At 39.3% G+C, this 18,574-nt stretch overlaps 1 protein-coding gene across 1 annotated transcript in view; it reads left to right on the forward strand.

Moving 5' to 3' along the window:
• Positions 1-18,574, forward strand: part of pkhd1l1.1 (PKHD1 like 1, tandem duplicate 1) — a 67,294-nt gene that overhangs the window by 13,282 nt on the left and 35,438 nt on the right. The window contains exons 20-38 of the mRNA XM_033637458.2: positions 171-281; positions 888-1,037; positions 1,540-1,664; positions 1,750-1,913; positions 2,154-2,323; positions 4,398-4,530; positions 5,221-5,375; positions 8,682-8,801; positions 9,194-9,299; positions 10,200-10,307; positions 10,446-10,601; positions 10,720-10,841; positions 11,809-11,941; positions 13,064-13,256; positions 14,169-14,311; positions 14,568-14,672; positions 14,962-15,144; positions 17,076-17,249; positions 17,445-17,647. Of these exons, the coding sequence (XP_033493349.2) occupies positions 171-281; positions 888-1,037; positions 1,540-1,664; positions 1,750-1,913; positions 2,154-2,323; positions 4,398-4,530; positions 5,221-5,375; positions 8,682-8,801; positions 9,194-9,299; positions 10,200-10,307; positions 10,446-10,601; positions 10,720-10,841; positions 11,809-11,941; positions 13,064-13,256; positions 14,169-14,311; positions 14,568-14,672; positions 14,962-15,144; positions 17,076-17,249; positions 17,445-17,647 (2,754 nt within the window). The remainder of the gene's footprint in view (positions 1-170; positions 282-887; positions 1,038-1,539; positions 1,665-1,749; positions 1,914-2,153; positions 2,324-4,397; positions 4,531-5,220; positions 5,376-8,681; positions 8,802-9,193; positions 9,300-10,199; positions 10,308-10,445; positions 10,602-10,719; positions 10,842-11,808; positions 11,942-13,063; positions 13,257-14,168; positions 14,312-14,567; positions 14,673-14,961; positions 15,145-17,075; positions 17,250-17,444; positions 17,648-18,574) is intronic.

The following is an 18,574-nucleotide window of genomic DNA, read 5'->3' on the forward strand; positions in this document are numbered from 1 at the left end:
TTCTTGAGATAATGACTTAATAATATATCACTTAATTACTTAAACTAGTTCTAAACTATATTGTCAGAATAGATTCTCATGTTGGACTGAAGTTATTGCAGATGTGGCAATCTGTGTAGAAACTGATATTAAAAGTAGAAGCAATACTAAAATCCAGTTTGTGTAAACAGGTGCAGTTGGCTCTGGAGGACATGATGAAAGCCAAGTGTCCTGAGGAGATCCTGACCACTGAAGGAACTGATGTGAAATACTTCAAAGACTTTGAATATGACAATTCTCAGGTCAGTTAGGACAAAATAACAGATTTATTTTTGTTTTTATTAACTGTCATCTGTAATTTTAAAGTAAGTGACACAAAACCCTACTATGAGAAATGTGACAAGCATTTGTTTTAAATGGTAACTATGGTATTTTTCAACGTGGGCCCTACTTTCCCATGTTTTTGTGTCTGAGTGACTAATGGAGACAACAATTTTTGGAATTGGTCCAGTTTTGAGCCAGAAGGCTGCAGCTGGCAGCTACAGGTTGCAATGATGCCGATTTCCTGGCTGTTTCTGGGTAAACCAAAAGGCTCTTACTCTTTAACAAAAAGGTCTCTCTCTGAGGGATCCTTTCCATAATGTTGTCAGACAATAAAAAAGAAAACCATTGTCTGTCAGTGGAAAAAAAACAAGCACTTCTAGTGGACATAAATTGCCCGAGTAGTTACATTGCAGTCTATTTTGCTGCTGCCAGCTGCAGTGGTCTTGCTTGATACTGGACCAATTTCAGAAGTTTTTTTGTTTAAACACTCCTTTTACTTCTTTGAATTAGCTCACAGAACTTAAATCTGTAGACAACATCTAATTTTGGATTCTCACAGTTTTCTGATTCCTTGCATTCACCAGTTTATCACCACTGCGGAAGGGACTCCAGTGAAAAACTCTGCTTTCTGTGGCCTGTGGTCGCTGAAGAACGCTCAGGTTCTTTTCAAGAAGAGTTATACCACAGAGTCTGGTGGCAGCTACGGATCAGTTTCACTGAACAGACATCCCATGGTAATACACACAACTGTTTTACTTTTTGTCCATTTTAGGGCTGCAACTAACAATCATTTTCATTGATTAATCTTTTTATCAATGAAATATGAGGAAACAGTGAAACATGCCCTGTGTAATTTCCCAGAGCCCAAGGTGACGTCTTCAGATGGTATGTTTTATCTGACCAGTAGTCCAAAAATCCAAAACCAATCTGTTTATTATCATGCATGGCAACTATAAGCATCTAATTGTCACATTTAAGAAGCATGTCACCTGCAAATGTTTGGATTTTTTTCTTAGAAAATTGCTAAAATAAATCAAAATCATTGCCAATTAATTTTCTGTCAGTCAACTAATCGTTTAATCGGCCTCTAGCTCATTTTGTACAGCTGGTTAGATGGTTGGATGAAGAAAGTAGCTGATAAATGTATCTAAACATGCAGGTATCTAATTAAATCTTTGCTACTACTGTCTATAAAAGGCTACTAAACTGTGATTTACCCTTTATCTTTCCTCGCAGCTTTGCTTTGCATACAGGGGAATGTTAAAGGATGAAGTTGGAATGAAGTTCACTTACCGCAACATCCAAGGCACAATGCATACAGAGACCGCAAAGATCAGCACTCTCTTCACTAAAGGCCACAAGTCAGTAGATGCCATGGAGTCCTTTTAATTTGTCAGATACATGCAAACTTCTCATCCACTTATAAAGGTGATTATTTCTTGACAGATGGAGTTATAAATGCATGGACCTGCAGAGCTCCCTGCAGACAGAATACATTGGAAGCGAATACAGTTTGCACGAGTTTTACCTCTACAAAGACATCTCTGGTGAAGATTTCTATGTGGATGCCGTTCACATTGGAAAGCGGCCCACCACAGTTGATGAAAATGGTATGCAGCTAGATAGTAATTTTGAATGTTCTTTAATGTTGAGCCAACTGTGCATTCGGACGACATTTAATTATGTTGTCTGCACATTGTTTGTAACAATTCAGCATTGTGGAGCATGGGAATGCCTTTCCCTTAATGAAATGTGATATTGATGTGTAACAGTAGGACTGTGCAGATGTTTTTCTCTAATATCAAGACTTAGATGTTCAGCAGTTTGTTTTTTGCATTGTTTTCTTACAGTTGTACCCCACAAGAGGAGACCTCCACCCTTTGAGTTCTCAGGTCGTTCCTTCGAGATGATCACTGTTACCAAACACACACCCACTGCTTCACAGATCAGCTACGAGATTACAGCCACACCGGATGACTGTGCCTTTGATTTCCCACTGCTAGAAGTTGCCTTCATGCAGGTAATGGATTAATTGAATTTATCTAACAGTGTTATATTAAAACGTCATTTTTTTAACCTACATATATTTATTCTTTGGATAGCAGTGTAGACTGCAGAAAAACACAGATGTACTGTCCAGACAGTTTAGGTTCATCTTGTTATTTAGAGCCATGAAATTCAAAGTTTGGCAAGGTGTGGCTCTTAGGGTGAAGCTGAAGAGAAGTAAAAAAGGGGCAACCACCTGTCAGTTATTCAGACATTTCCCAAAACATCAACTCGTGAGCCTCAATATTTCTAAATGGAACAATATTTACACACATATGAAAGACAGTGTTTCTAGCTGTTGAGATCCTAACTTCTTGATTTAAAAAAATGTGTCAAGTGTTGAGTTATGTCAAGACAGTAATTATAATATATAGTAGGGACAACCCCACTGGTATTGACCAATAGTGCTCATGAAAGTGATAAACTAATGGTAATGTCTTTATTATGTTATATATGTCAGATAGCCCATGTGATGTCTGAGTGAAGTGTCAGTCAGTTATGTTACATGTTTAATTTATATAGACAATAGCAGCTAATAGTCTACTGTAAATAAATAAAGTATGAAATTAGTTTTCAAATTTTGAAATTTGAAAATTTGGCAGATTTGTGCCCCACCAATGTTGACTTCATGGCTACGGCCTTGAGGTATGCTGGGGCTTTCCCATTTGCTTCAGTACAGTCAGAGTCTGTTGGCTTAACAATGTGGAGTCTCTAATCTGCCTGGCTTGTGTGTCTTGGGAAATAAAATCCACACAAAGGAAGGGCTGGGGCCAGAAGTCTTTCAGCTATGACGCAACTGCACCAAACTCTGAACCAATAAAATAGACAAAAAGCCAATACAAGCATGTAGTAAATTGTAGGATTTATCCCAATAAAGTTCTTTTTAAAAGCAAAGACAAGAACTTTCCACAAGGAAAACCAGGTGTCCGATTTAAAGGAACAGATTCAGCAGTGTGAATCATAAAAACAGAGGAAGTGTTCTGTAGCCCATGGCTGTGTGACATAACTTACAATACAGCCACAGTGATCCTGTGCGTGTCTCATGCTTCGACCTGCTTCTACAGTAATCATTTGCCTACCTATTTGCAGCCGTGACATCAATGACTGACTGCTGTGTAAGGGCTGGCACGGAAAAGTGTGACTGCAGGGTATAGTTTCTGTTGTAACATTTGTTATCATTAATTTTGACAGTTAATCTGATGTTTAACCATCGTTACCTCATTCTACAGTATTTGTAATGATTTTGCCACTGCAGTTAAGTTTTATAAATATGTATCCAAAAACAGGTATTGTTTTCTTATCTAAACTGATTTGTATAAAGTACAATGTGTAAGATATGGCAAGAATTTTAGTTCAAAATATTTTTAAAAAATGAACTAACATTGTCAACTTTTGACGTCATGTCAAAGAAGTCCATGTATTATGTTGCTGAGATATCTACTGTAATAACATGCTAACCAGCGAGTGCCGGCCCTTCCTGTCCTATAATACCGCTTATACCTTGAAAGGTGATAGCAAGTCCCTCTTGCGTCCAGTCTGCCCTCAATCCAACATAAGAGGACAAAGAAGTCAAGTCTAGTATTCGTTTTTGTTGTTTTGAGATACCTGCCATCTTTCCCGACATAAAGTTCAGCAACCTTTTTATGGCCTCTACTTTTTCGCACATAATTGAAAATTCGACAATGAGACAATTCAAGGTCTGAAATCCACAATACTGGTGTAGCCAGATCAGCCACTTAAAGCTGGTATACAGCCAAACTAAGCTAGTTAAGCTAAGCTAGCTTGAAGGCTTATCATTCGTCACATGTTCAAGTCCCTGATCTTAAATTGTTGTCTCAGTCTAGGTATAAAATCATTATCATAAAGTCATCATCAGTGTATATGTATGTATATTATATGTATATATATATATATATATGTATGTATATTATATGTATATATATATATATATATGTGTGTGTGTGTGTATATATATATATATATATATATATATATAAATGGTATAAAAACAAATATAATTCTCATCTTTCTCCACTTGTATATCATAGATGTCTTACAGCAGCGAGGACATGGCAGAGTTCAAGGAAGGAGCAGCCACCGTTAACATCACCCGCCCTCACAGAGCCACCCCTCCTCTGAATGGCACCTTTGATGTGGAGATTTATGGAGAACGAGCTGAAGGTAGCTTAGACAGACATGTGTAGTATTTGCATTGTAACAGCTCTTACTGTCCTGGCTGAATGCACTTTGTTCAGCAGATAGGATCACCACCATGCCAGTGTTGGTATTGTACTAATGAGAAGCTAACATTAACACAATGTAAATGTGACGCACGGACAGTTTCCAAGGCTCCTTTATTTGCATGCAGTCACTCCTCCTATCAGTTACTGTACTGTGAAAACTTAATGTACACAAAAACAAAGACAGAGAGAGCAGGAGGCAATATTGGCAGAGGTATCTCTAATGTGTCTTGTAATTTAAATAATTACATAATGACTATAAAATACATTCATGAAGTTTTTGTCTGAAATTTTTAGCTTCAGTTTATCTTTTAGCTTTCCCACCTATACTGTAAGTAATTGTTCTTAATGTTGCTCAGTTTTCTGCTCATTAACTACTGCTCCCTTATTTACTTTATCTTCGTAAGACTGGTGAAAAACCAAACTGACAACTTGTAGTTTTCCTGGCCATACTTGAGCACAGTTCAGATACCCTGTAAAGAGACAGTTAGTGATGTGGTTAAGACTCTGGGAAAGACATAGCACTCCACGCCTTTATGCAGCAGTCTGTTTGCACATACATGCACTCTGTACAATGTGTAACAGCTGCTTTTGCAGGGAGTTGTCCTAACATAACCGTGCTTGTTCTCAGGCCTGTCAGTGGACATCAGTGAGGAGGACCTCAAGTATGCTCTGGAGGGAATCACAGGGATGGGTCAGGTCAGCGTATCATGGCTAGGAAGCTGCAGAAAACCAAAGTGGCAGGTCAAGTGGCTCACTAATCCTGGAGACCAACCTCTGATGAAGGTCAGACTCTTATTTCATCATTACTGTATTGTTTTTTTTTAAAGATAAAATTAGGCTGTTCTTATGCAGTGCTGATGTGTAAACCTACGAAAAGTAATGCAACACAATTCATATACAGTACAGGCCAAAAGTTTGGACACACCTTCTCATTCAATGCATTTTCTTTATTTTCATGACTATTTACATTGTAGATTCTCACTGAAGGCATCAAAACTATGAATGAACACATGTGGAGTTATGTACTTAACAAAAAAAGGTGAAATAACTGAAAACATGTTTTATATTCTAGTTTCTTCAAAATAGCCACCCTTTGCTCTGATTACTGCTTTGCACACTCTTGGCATTCTCTCGATGAGCTTCAAGAGGTAGTCACCTGAAATGGTTTCCACTTCACAGGTGTGCCTTATCAGGGTTAATTAGTGGAATTTCTTGCTTTATTAATGGGGTTGGGACCATCAGTTGTGTTGTGCAGAAGTCAGGTTAATACACAGCCGACAGCCCTATTGGACAACTGTTAAAATTCATATTATGGCAAGAACCAATCAGCTAACTAAAGAAAAATGAGTGGCCATCATTACTTTAAGAAATGAAGGTCAGTCAGTCCAGAAAATTGCAAAAACTTTAAATGTGTCCCCAAGTGGAGTCGCAAAAACCATCAAGCGCTACAACGAAACTGGCACACATGAGGACCGACCCAGGAAAGGAAGACCAAGAGTCACCTCTGCTTCTGAGGATAAGTTCATCCGAGTCACCAGCCTCAGAAATGGCAAGTTAACAGCAGCTCAGATCAGAGACCAGATGAATGCCACACAGAGTTCTAGCAGCAGACCCATCTCTAGAACAACTGTTAAGAGGAGACTGCGCGAATCAGGCCTTCATGGTCAAATAGCTGCTAGGAAACCACTGCTAAGGAGAGGCAACAAGCAGAAGAGATTTGTTTGGGCCAAGAAACACAAGGAATGGACATTAGACCAGTGGAAGTCTGTGCTTTGGTCTGATGAGTCCAAATTTGAGATCTTTGGTTCCAACCGCCGTGTCTTTGTGAGACGCAGAAAAGGTGAACGGATGGATTCCACATGCCTGGTTCCCACTGTGAAGCATGGAGGAGGAGGTGTGATGGTGTGGGGGTGTTTTGCTGGTGACACCGTTGGGGATTTATTCAAAATTGAAGGCACACTGAACCAGCATGGCTACCACAGCATCCTGCAGCGACATGCCATCCCATCCAGTTTGCGTTTAGTTGGACGATCATTTATTTTTCAACAGGACAATGACCCCAAACACACCTCCAGGCTGTGTAAGGGCTATTTGACCAAGAAGGAGAGTGATGGAGTGCTGCGGCAGATGACCTGGCCTCCACAGTCACCGGACCTGAACCCAATCGAGATGGTTTGGGGTGAGCTGGACCGCAGAGTGAAGGCAAAGGGGCCAACAAGTGCTAAACACCTCTGGGAACTCCTTCAAGACTGTTGGAAAACCATTTCAGGTGACTACCTCTTGAAGCTCATCGAGAGAATGCCAAGAGTGTGCAAAGCAGTAATCAGAGCAAAGGGTGGCTATTTTGAAGAAACTAGAATATAAAACATGTTTTCAGTTATTTCACCTTTTTTCGTTAAGTACATAACTCCACATGTGTTCATTCATAGTTTTGATGCCTTCAGTGAGAATCTACAATGTAAATAGTCATGAAAATAAAGAAAACGCATTGAATGAGAAGGTGTGTCCAAACTTTTGGCCTGTACTGTATATCACGTTGGTGATTGGTCATCATGTGACCAATTCCCCGACGAGAGTGAAGAAGGAAGTAGTATAAAGAGCAAAGGTCCGCATTAGGATGCAGGCTGGGGTGATGGATTGGTCAAACAAACACATTACTCTCTCCCAGGAAATCAGTGTTCATCCCCTTGTGTGAAACCAAGAAAACTTTGAGTTATTTTGAGGTGCATTGTCTCCATGTTTCTTCTCCAAAACCTAGCCTATGCAACTTTACTTTCATAAACCTAACCTACATAAATTTACTTTAAGTATATTATGTGACAACTGCATTTGTGGGGCGTTAATTCAATAGATATCATACAAATCATTGTGTGAGCATACGTTGTAATATTGATGCATGGATCTAAAACACTCTAACAAATTCTCTTTAGTATTCAAGATTTTATTTGCAGTACTAGTAGCTGTGGCAGTGCTCAGAGTAACAATATGACACAGATATAATAGTCATCAGATATGTGTTCTCACATCTAAATGTATGTTCTTGACTTCTACCTCGCATTCATTTAGTAACTTCTTCAAATTAAAATGTTTAATTCATGCTCATAATACAAAACTTTGCTTCTGTAAAACCAGACACATCAATGTTTCCTTGATTCCGTTAAGAGCTTCAGATCATTTCAAAATGCTAAGATGTCTAATTCATCTTGACAGTGTCTTTTATTCTCAGCTGATTCGTGCTGCATAGCTCTGTTTTGTTTTTTTGCTAATATTACCTTATTTTATTTGTATATATTTTATTTTTCAAATTTTTTTAATTGCTGTTTTTATTCTTAATTTTGGAGACAGCTTCTTGACCTCTGTTTCACTTCTGTTTTTCTGTGTCCAAAATTTAATTAAACTAACGCCAGTAGTAACAGTAGTAGTACTGTAGCTGCAGCAGCAGCAGTAGTGGTAGTAAGGGAGACCAGGGTTGGCTTGCATACTTTTCACCCGCTGCCGTATTTCTCTGACATAATTTATTTGAGAATATTATAACCAGCAGCAAACAAAAGATTAAGGTCTTACCTGTAACTTGTTTTAATAGACACAAATGTTAGGTGATTTGTGATTAATTTCATGTTGTGCATCTGTGCCAACCAGCCCCACGACAGGATTTGTTGGCACACGTGATGTTGGTTGGCACATTGTTAAACTGCTACAGCTTTACACAGCTGTGCATGCTCGATTGCAACCTGTGGCACTTTGCTGCATGTCATCCCCTCTCTCTCCCCCTTTCATTCTTAAGATGTCCTATCAAATAAGTTACAGTTTCAAAAAAATAAGCAATATCATTTATGTTAATTGAAAACAATAAATGATATTGATTGTGATGTCACATTTTTATTTCTGTGACCAACATAGAACCAGAAAGTTGCTGTGTCCCATCCAACCCAGGTCTCCCCTACTAGTAGTAGTGATACAGTAACTACTGCGTTGGTGGTAGTTTTATTTACAGTATTTACCTATTGTCTTCTGTTCCAATCAATACATTTTCTCCTGGCAAAAAAGAACAGTGGCTTGAGTTCTTATTGTGATTTATTCTCATTACAGGTCGACAGCTCATCCGTGGTTGGCAACAACGCAGTTGTTGTAACCAAAGAGATGAAAAAAGGAGGATTGTTTAGGCAAAGAATGACAGATACCTACCGTGTCCCAGAAACAAAACCACAGGTACAACACTGATTCCAAAGGACTCAGGCATATCTGGTTTTGGGTTTCAACATTATCTGTCCATTAAATGTCTGCTTTGGCCACTGCTGGTTACTTGGTGTGTTTGCTTACTGTAAATCCTGTAGAACAAGTCCTATTTTTGTCTGTAGTGTTACATAATTTGGCTGTATATTTGTGCCTCTGGGGAGGATTTGATTCAAATGATTACATGCTACTGAATGACTGCTTTGAATTGAAGTGACAGCGACAGTCCTCTGTATTCTCTTGTCATGACTGTTGTCACAGTGAATTCACATTAGGGGTTATTTCAATCCACTGTGTCACTTATGTGTTGTAAAACTTTGTCCTAAACTCAACACTTGTAATGAGAAGTTTTGTGATGCTGTTTGCAGGTGGAGGTTTACATCAACGGCATTCCCTCAGCGTGTTCTGGTGACTGTGGGTTTGAGTGGTCTGAGGACAAGACTCCAGTTGTGACTGGAATTAGCCCATCTCAAGGTTTCCTTCTAAGATAATGATTGTTCATTCAACATGAATCATTATTGGTTACTGATTGATTTTAAATGCCCAATATTACCAATTTTTATTCTTCTAAATGAAAAAACAAACAAACAAACATTTGTGTAAAATCTGAGAGACACTTAAAACCAAACATTAGAAAAAGACTACTGGTGTAGACTTTGGTAAAAATATATTGTAATACGTGTGAAAAATTCAGTACCATCTATAAAATATTGAATTTTAAAGTACTGAATAACTTACAAAAACCCCATATGCTTTAGTGAATTGCCAGTTTTTATAGAAAACCATACTAAAGAGATAGTTAACCCCAAAATCAAGAATATATACTTTTCCTCTCACCTTTAGTACTATTTATCAGTCTAGAGTCGAATCTCTTTTTGGTGTGAGTTGTGTTGTCTTCTGTGTCTCGCTTGTGGTGCTCAAAGCGCCCAAAAATACATTTGAAAAAACGAATCAAGATAATCCACAGACCTCGTTGTGAGCAGTTTCATATAGGAACTATTTTCTTCCCACCGAAAAACACCCAGCAACCATATCACTGCACAGAAGGAAGTGTGCATCTACTCATAGATGAGAGATTCGTGCTTGTGACAGTAGGAGATGTAAACATTAATGGCGTCCTCCTCGGTTGAGCTGCTGGGTGAGCTCCCAGTCGATGCCCGCTTCCTTTTGCATGATGATACAGTGGGCAGGTGAAGTTTGGTTGAAAGAAAATATATGAAATATCTCTTGGCAACTCACACAGTACAATCTAGATTGACAAAAAAAACACTACAGGTAGGAGGAAAAAATAATTTTTGATTTTGGGGTGATTTGTCCCTTTGAAGATTTAGGCTGGTTAATGCTCATCTTTAAATATATCTCTGATTTTTTTAGGATCTGATGGCCTGGGGACTCTTCTGACTGTCAGTGGAACTGGCTTTAGTAGTGAGAACGCTTCCATCTTTGTGGGAAAGACCCCATGTCATGTTGAACAGATCACCGGTAAGTTAAAGATGTTCAGAGGAGTGAGTGCTGGATGTTATTGTTAAAATGAGTCAGCTGGGGTTTTTGTTTGTTTGTTTGTTTGTTGATTTCATTTAGTACAAGAAGTTTATCCAAATTTTGTCCACTGTATTTCAGGTACCACTCAGGTTTGCAGACTGGGCAGTGCCAGTGCTGGTACCTACCCTGTATTTGTCAGCTTCCCCTCTCTGGGTAATGCAGGAGGCAACATCTTCCACTTCACCTACCAGCTCATTGTTTCCTCGTTCTCACCACTCTCTGGAAGTGTGGCAGGTAAGACATTACTCAAGAAAGTGTGTCTGTTATTATTTATCACAAATCAACAACCAGAATCACTTTCTCTGTAATACAACAGTATATAACCATTGTCTTCTTTTATTTATTTTTTTAGGAGGTACAGTGCTGACAGTGACAGGTTTTGGCTTCAGCCAGAACACCACAGTTACTGTTGGCAGTGCAGAGTGCACTTTGATGTATGCCACTGAGACTGAGCTGAAATGCAGAACACCAGCGGTAAGTAACAGACTGCAAATTACTGTTTTGTTATGAATGTTATGTTTCTGCCGTAATAAACAACTCAAAGAGCTGCATTACAGGGCACAGAGCACTTACTATACACTTAGTGTAAATGTCTGTAAAATTGCTAAACCATTATACTTCAGAATTAATTAAAATATCTTACTACTTTTGATAGTATAAGGATTGAGTAAATAAAATGTTACATGGCTGCTTTTAACCAAGTCTTTGTACTAATCTTTGCAGCAATTACAGCACAATGGTACGTAAAAAAAGTAGTTTTAGAGATGAGCCAAAAAGTCAGAAAACTAACTCAATGATATCACTTACACAGAAATGTCTAACACTGGATAACATGAGCAAATATTAGCTACCAGTTCAAGTACTGTAAAACTGTTGGGCCAGGGGCCAGGATAAAGTGACCTCAGGGGTTGTTGAAAATTGTGAGGAGGGTTCTCAGTCAAAATCAGCAGAAACAGCTGTTTGCAGTCCAGAGCAAGGGTAAAATGGAATCAGGGCCAAAAGTTCTATTTACAAAGCGAAAGCAAGCACTGAAATAAGTGTTATGTTATGTCCGTCTGTTTGTCTGTCTGTCTACCAACCTCCTCTGCTCCGTTTCAGTGCTGTGGACAGCGTAGCCCTTCAAAAAGCTTAAACAAAGAGGGCAAAAAATACAACAGAGGGGGCTAAGCCCCATTAAGACCCCTCGTAGTGCAGGGCCTGAAGGCTGTAGCAACAAATCTCCTGATTAATTTATGTTTTATTGAATATGAATTCAACATTTAAATTGTGTGTGAAAGTTAAAACGATGTTTCGTCTTTTATCAACAAATAATTTGAACATGACAAGTTCATAGTTTGCCTTCATTTTCCAGCCTTGCAAAGAGCCTGAGCTCTGAATAAGGCACTTATTTGATTTCTTTTACTGATTTATTAATAGATAAATGCTTGTAATCTTATTTCAGGGAACTGCAGGATCACAGAGCGTCACAGTGATGGTTGGAAACATGAGTCAGACAGCCAGCAGCTCCTTCACCTATGATACTGACCTTACACCTCTGATCTCAGACCTGAGTCCTCAAACTACCACAGTGATTGGTGAGTTGAGAGTCATTTTAGGGCCTTCATAAACTGTATTCATGCATCTGATAACCTTTCAGTGAGGCATGATCATTATAAAGCATTACTGAGATGGGTAAACCCAGAAGAAAGGTTTAATGGGGATGATGGGTTTTGTCCTGAAAGGTCAATAGAAATTTGATCTGTCTACTGCATGCAACAGACACAGAGTATAGTCTGCTTTCTCTTTGTTTATGAATGAAAAGGATTCAGTGTTTAATCATTGTGTTTGCCAATGCCACACCTCATAATATTTCCAATCTTATGTTTCTCTAGCAAAACAAACCACTTACTTATCATACAGTAGGCATTGTACATTTGTCATTTGCAAATCAGTTCTATGAGAACAGTTTGTTCTGTGTCTTCTTTTAAATTGTAGACAATATTATCATGCCATTTCCTATATTACTAAGCAGATATATAACAGGTTACTAGAAGTCAACTTAAGGACTCCTTCTATCTTTTTTTTTTTTTTCAAACATAACACAAATATCGGAGTAGTTGAGGTTAAAAGGACAGTTCATGCCAAAATCAAAAAATACACTCCTCAACTCTCACCAAAACAATCTAGACTGATAAATAGCACTACATGTAAGAGGAAAAATATGTATTTTAGATATGTGGTGAACTGTCCCTTTAAAAGTGTGACTTTGTAACTTGAAAGGCTTCTCTGTTACATATGTGTCTGAAGGGAAGATGAATAGCATAATAGATGTTTTGGGGCTTTTCTGTTCAGAGATTGCCTGTGACTCTACTGTCACCAGGAGCTTAAAGGAGTGCTGAAATCTTTTGTTATCACTGTCACTTCATTAGTTATTGTGTCACGTAATGTGGACCTGCAGGTTTTTTCTGTTTTTGCCCTTCGCACAAGCTAAACCTTGAGAATTTAAGCTTGAGAGACTAACATGTCTCCCCATGTAATTATAGTTAACAAACACAGAGGCATCCAGATGCCAAGAATACCTGTTTATTTGCAGGACAGTCAGTGGTAGTTCTTGAAAATTAAGAAGAATTAACCAGGTGACAAGTGCTAATTATCTTGACACTTGAGTCTGTGGTAAAATTCTGTTGATGTTTCCTTTTTTAACTTCCTTTGTGTAGCACAGGAAATTCTCACCATCCAGGGCTCCAACCTGGGAGGCCCAGACAATGACAGCATCGTGTTCATAGGCAGAAGGGAGTGTGTGACCATTCAGTGGACGGAGACAAGCATCACCTGTCATCTCCCTGTGCTGCCGCCGGGCTTGTACAAGGTGGATGTACAGGTTGGAAACAATGGGTACCCCCAGACAAGGTATAGCTGCTGTGATAACAACTGAAAGTGCTGACAGTATCGCAAGCCATGATTTTTTTTTTCTTGCACACCAAAAAGTCACATGAACTTTGGTTACTCATTGTGTAAGGGTTAGATGCAATAGTAGATCTAAAGATAAGGATGTTTATCAAAACTTTTACACATCATTTTGTAAAAAAGTCCCCCGAATTTTTTATAGATTTATAGGCATACAGAAACAAAAATCCAACAGTATGTATGGTCGAAAACATACTTAAAAGAAAAGCTCACCCAAAAACAATATGAGGCGGCAAAGCACAGAGGTCCCTGGGAGTGTCAGTAGACAAACCTTTTATTTTGAGGTTAATTAAATGTCCCCAAATTCACAAATATGTAGCATATTACTACAGCCATGTTGTAATCTTATGTCTCAACGTCTGCTGTGACATAAACAGACATAAACCTAATGATGCTTTACAGTTCAGGGAATGCGCCTTGTTTTCCTTTTTTGCATTCTTTTGTTCAGCCTCCTTAAAATTTTGTTTGCACTGATACGTTTTCATTTTTCGGGCATTCCACTCTCCTTGATGCTATTCAATAGAAAAGTTTTTCTGCGACCATAGAGAGCCTTGAGAGGTTATATTTGTCACAGATACTGCTTATATCGGGATGGTGTCATTGCGGGAGCGTAGCACCTATCCTCGGGTTTCCCCTACATTAACACCCCTAGCCCTGTCAGAACTGTTGTTTAACATTGTTCATTGTTGTTTAGTGTTGAGTTAGTACAGGTAACTGTTAGCCGCCAGCTCAGCCACCTCCTTGTTAAGAGCTGTGTGCAGATCTGACCCCAGACTCTGCATTATAGATAATCACTAAATGTCATATACAGCTCCTTGGGACTAAAATGGATTCTTTTCTGCTTTTTTGCTTAAGCAACGGTGTGAACGCTACCATTGAATACATCCTGGAAGTCCACAGCATCTCCCCACAGCTTGGCTCCTTGATGGGAGGAACCAGGCTGACTATTTTTGGATCTGGTTTCAGCAGCAACACATCTGACAACAGAGTTTCCTTTGGTAAGCAACATAAGGGCTAGCAATTTCAAATGAACTCATAATTACAGCAATAATCTCTGCCAGCAGTCTATTCAAAACTGTCAGCATTTTACCAAACATTAACAGTTGAAGAGGGAACTAGTAGGGCAACTAGCTGGTGGTAATCTACAGAAGCAACACTACTTGCAGTATATAGAAAAGAAGTACTATAATGTAGTTGCTCTGGGGGTATGTATATGTTCTCACACATGTTTTGTGTTGGCTTGTGGTGTGACAGGAGAAGCTGAGTGTGAAGTGAAGACTGCCTCAGAGAATGAACTGCAGTGTGATATGCAGTCAAACGAGAGGACCTACACCGTCACCAATCAGGGATTCCACCACAGTAGGTTTACGTTTCGATCCTTTTTGCAAGTGTTAAATTAAATCTGAGTGGGCCAAAACAGAGAAAGCATCCTGTTACTGAAAACTGCCTCAAGCAAAGAAGCTGTCACCTGTAGATTAAATGTTACTGCACTGCAACTGTTTCAAAAACCAGTTTGACCTCAATACTTTTTCCATGATTAGCCATTTTAATGGTATTTTAATTACATGTTGCTTAACCTGAGACAATGAAATATGTCCTTTGTGAGTTAATCTAGCTGTCTAACTTCACATTTGTCTGTGTGTAACAGCTTATGGACAGGGGTATGCATGGAGTCCTGCCTCACTCACAGTGCTTGTTGGAGACACAGTTAAGTGGCGATGGGAGGCACCAGCTTTCCAGAATGTATGGTACAGTGTCTTCAGTGTTTCTAGCCCAAGTGGCACCACCTACGAGGAGGGACCATTTAACAGTGGAGGAAAGACACAAAAAGGTAGAGTACTGAGTATTGAGTACTGAGTCAGTAGCCCTTAACAGAAATGACAAGGAGCCCTCTCATTTACTACCAAAAAACACTTTTCCATTATTGTTACAGAGCTTCTCTTCAATTAAAGGAAAATCCACCCTCAAATCTTTTCAATTCCAAACTATGATATGTTTTTGTAAACCTAAGCATGCTCTTTTGTTGTGTAAACCTTACCATGAGCTTTTGTTGAAGTCTCACATTGTTTGCAACATTATCAAGAGCAGACACAAAAGGATTCCAATTATGTAATATGTAGACATGAAAGGCCACTGATAACGTGGTGATATGTGACGACTTGAGATAAGAACGGGTTGGATGTTATGTGCCTATGCAGGCTTGTGTCAGTATAGTGGTAATTTATTCTGGACCTTGTTAACAAATTTCCAAAATGAACGCACATAATAAATAATAAAAAACAACAACACAGCATTAAATTAAAGGGAAAAACTAAAGGAAAACAAAATATATGCCAAAAAAGTCTAGGTTGTAGCTTAAAGGTAAACTGTACAGAATTTTCCTGAAAAAACATGTATATACTTATACACAAGTAATTCCTCTCAATCAACACTTATGACCTACTGTCAGTGTGTGGCGGTTTATTTTTCTGCAGAGACTCTGCCCTCTGCCTGTATTTTCTCATTTTTTTTCATTTTCTGTGTTAGGGACGTTTATTGGCGTGTACCCCCACAGCGCTCAGATGAGATCAGGGCTTCATAAAACGATAGCTACCAGATGCTAAACCATAAGCAGTAGGCATCCAAGAGACAGTGCTGAAAGACACAAATAGTGAGGTCCAAAGATTGATGGTGGTTCCAGTTAATTTCCCATCAATTCTGCTGTAGCTGCACAAGAAATACATAATCTCATAACATAACATAATTTCACCTAATGACAAAATCTAACTACCAAACAAACAGCAAGGTGGATTTTTCCTTTGTCTGCGATGTTGTGATGTGGGATGTGTGATATGTGAAACGTGATGAATAGTATGTGTACCATGTGATGTGCCACGCCTTTCAACATGCATGAGAGACAAATGCACTCCGTGTCCAAGAATGCTTCATGATTTGATGTCACTGTCTGTGTTTACAAGGTCTTTAGTATCCTGGTTTTGATTGGGTTTTTTAAGTATCCTGTTTTTGTGTATGTGCATGTAAACACCATATCCCGAATTCAGAAACTGGGTTATGGCCTTTTCCCGGTTTCAAGAAATCCGGTTTTGCCACCTGGAGTACTCCAATAGAAGCCGGGATACTGGAGCATGTATACGCCTTATCCCGGTTTTATGAATGGTTCAACTACGTCACACAGCCAGCTGAAGGATGCCCTACTCATTCTGAAGTTTTCTCTCCTCTCTGAATCTGTAAACTCCATGAGAACGATCCTATCCCACCAGTCATGGCTACGTATTTTCATCCACTGTTGCCTTGTACTGCGTGGTGGCAGTGACAGCTGAATACCTATCAAAGTTGGTGACATATTCAATATTTGTTGTCGCTCTCTTCTCCCATTGCTGAAGATGAAGTGGATGAGCCATAGCTGCAATGCGACGTGAGTATTTACTAATGCTAAGCCCACTAGAAGCCACAGAGGTCTCATTTTTGTCTTACTTCTAAATATAATAAATATATCACATTTCCCGCTCAATCTGTTGTAAACAAAAGACGTAAAAGACATAACACACACCTGCGCAGATAGGATGCAGTGATCAGAAAACGGGTTACTGGTATTTATCATGTATACAGGGATATGAATAACCGGGTTTCTCTGTGTTCCATGTAAACATCATATCCCGGATATGCTCAAAGCCGGGATAAGCCTCAAAACCGGGATACTAAAGACCTTGTAAACACAGTCACTTATTAACAGTTCTTCCCTCCCTTTGTCGCTCCCCTCAGGGTTTTTCAGCTACCGTTTCACTATACCTGGTGTGTACTACTACAGCAGCGGCTACATAGACAATGCCCACGCCAGGCTACTGCAGGGAGTTGTGAGAGTCAAGGCTCGGGCAGATATGAGCAGCAGGGTCTCTGTCAGCGTTGGAGGCATGGAGGCCAGACATGTGTTGGGAGGTAAATTTAAAAGTGATACTTAATGAGTTCCTTGAGGATCAATAGATCTCTCTACAACAACTCATCAAAGCCCAGGTGTGTCAAAACACCAGGACAAAAACTCAACATCAAGCAGAGTCCAATTGAGATCAAAGTGAGGTAAAGACCAGTTATCAGTTTGCAACTGATCAATGGATTAAATTGCCTCCCCTTCAGGTCCACATCGCTCCTCTAGATCAGCCACACAGTGTGTCGCCTCCCCACAGTGCCCACAGACCAACACCTCAAACAGCCTTTCCTTCAGCGCCTCCACCTGCTCCACCCCCACAGTCCACTCCATCTCTCCCAACCAGGGATCATACCACCAGCTCATCCACATCCAGGGCAACAGCTTCAGCGACATTACCTGCGCTAATGAGGTAAGCATGGTTTTTATTGGCTCACATCTAACTGAATTTAATTTGGTTTACCAACTAACAGTATCACCACGCAGAAGGAAGCGTGCATCTACTCATGGACGAGAGGCTGATGCTTGTGACAGCGGGAAATATGAACATTAATGGCATCCTCCTTAGCTGAGCTGTAATGTTAGCTAGCTCAGAGATGCTAGGTGAGCTAGCAGTAGATGCCTGCTTCTGTGCAATGATACGTTCGGCCGATGAAGCCCTGTAGAAAAGATTGAAAAAATGATTTCCACATGAAACTGCTCACAGCAAGGCTTGTGGATTATCTTGAGTAATTGTGTCAGGATTTCTGGAAAGACACACTGCTGTTGAGTTTTTAAACGTATGTTGTTGGTGCTTTGAGCACCACAATCCAAGTGACATCTAGTTGCATTATATTGGAGGGAAGGCAGACATCTCTACCAACACTCAGCAACTCACACCAAAACACTCTAGACTGATAAATTGCAATGTACTGAAATGTTATTCAGTATCACAGAATTGTACAGTAGCTTCTCTTCATGTAATTTATTCTTCATGTTGATAATTAAATAGATTACTCAAGGCCTGTTATAAATTGTTACCTACTGTATACTTTTGCGCCACTAACTCTTCACTGAGATATGGTGCTGAAGACCACATACAGTGGTGTTGTTCACTGCAACAATAAAATAAACATTTAATAGAGAAATAACAATTTTTAAAGTCAATAGCATTCCCCAATTTGTTTTTGATCTTCTTTTTTTTCAGCTTCACCTTCTACATGTTTTATTTCATTTGTATCTTTGCCAATTGTGTGTGTCTTTTAAAAGTAAATGCTGAGGTTCTAAAACTAAGAAAGGATACTTTTTGAATAGCTTGTTTTGCATCAGTAGGTCTGTATTTGACAAACTTGCAGGATAA

This window comes from Epinephelus lanceolatus, chromosome 16 (genome assembly GCF_041903045.1).
Source record: "Epinephelus lanceolatus isolate andai-2023 chromosome 16, ASM4190304v1, whole genome shotgun sequence".
Lineage (NCBI taxonomy): Eukaryota > Metazoa > Chordata > Actinopteri > Perciformes > Serranidae > Epinephelus > Epinephelus lanceolatus.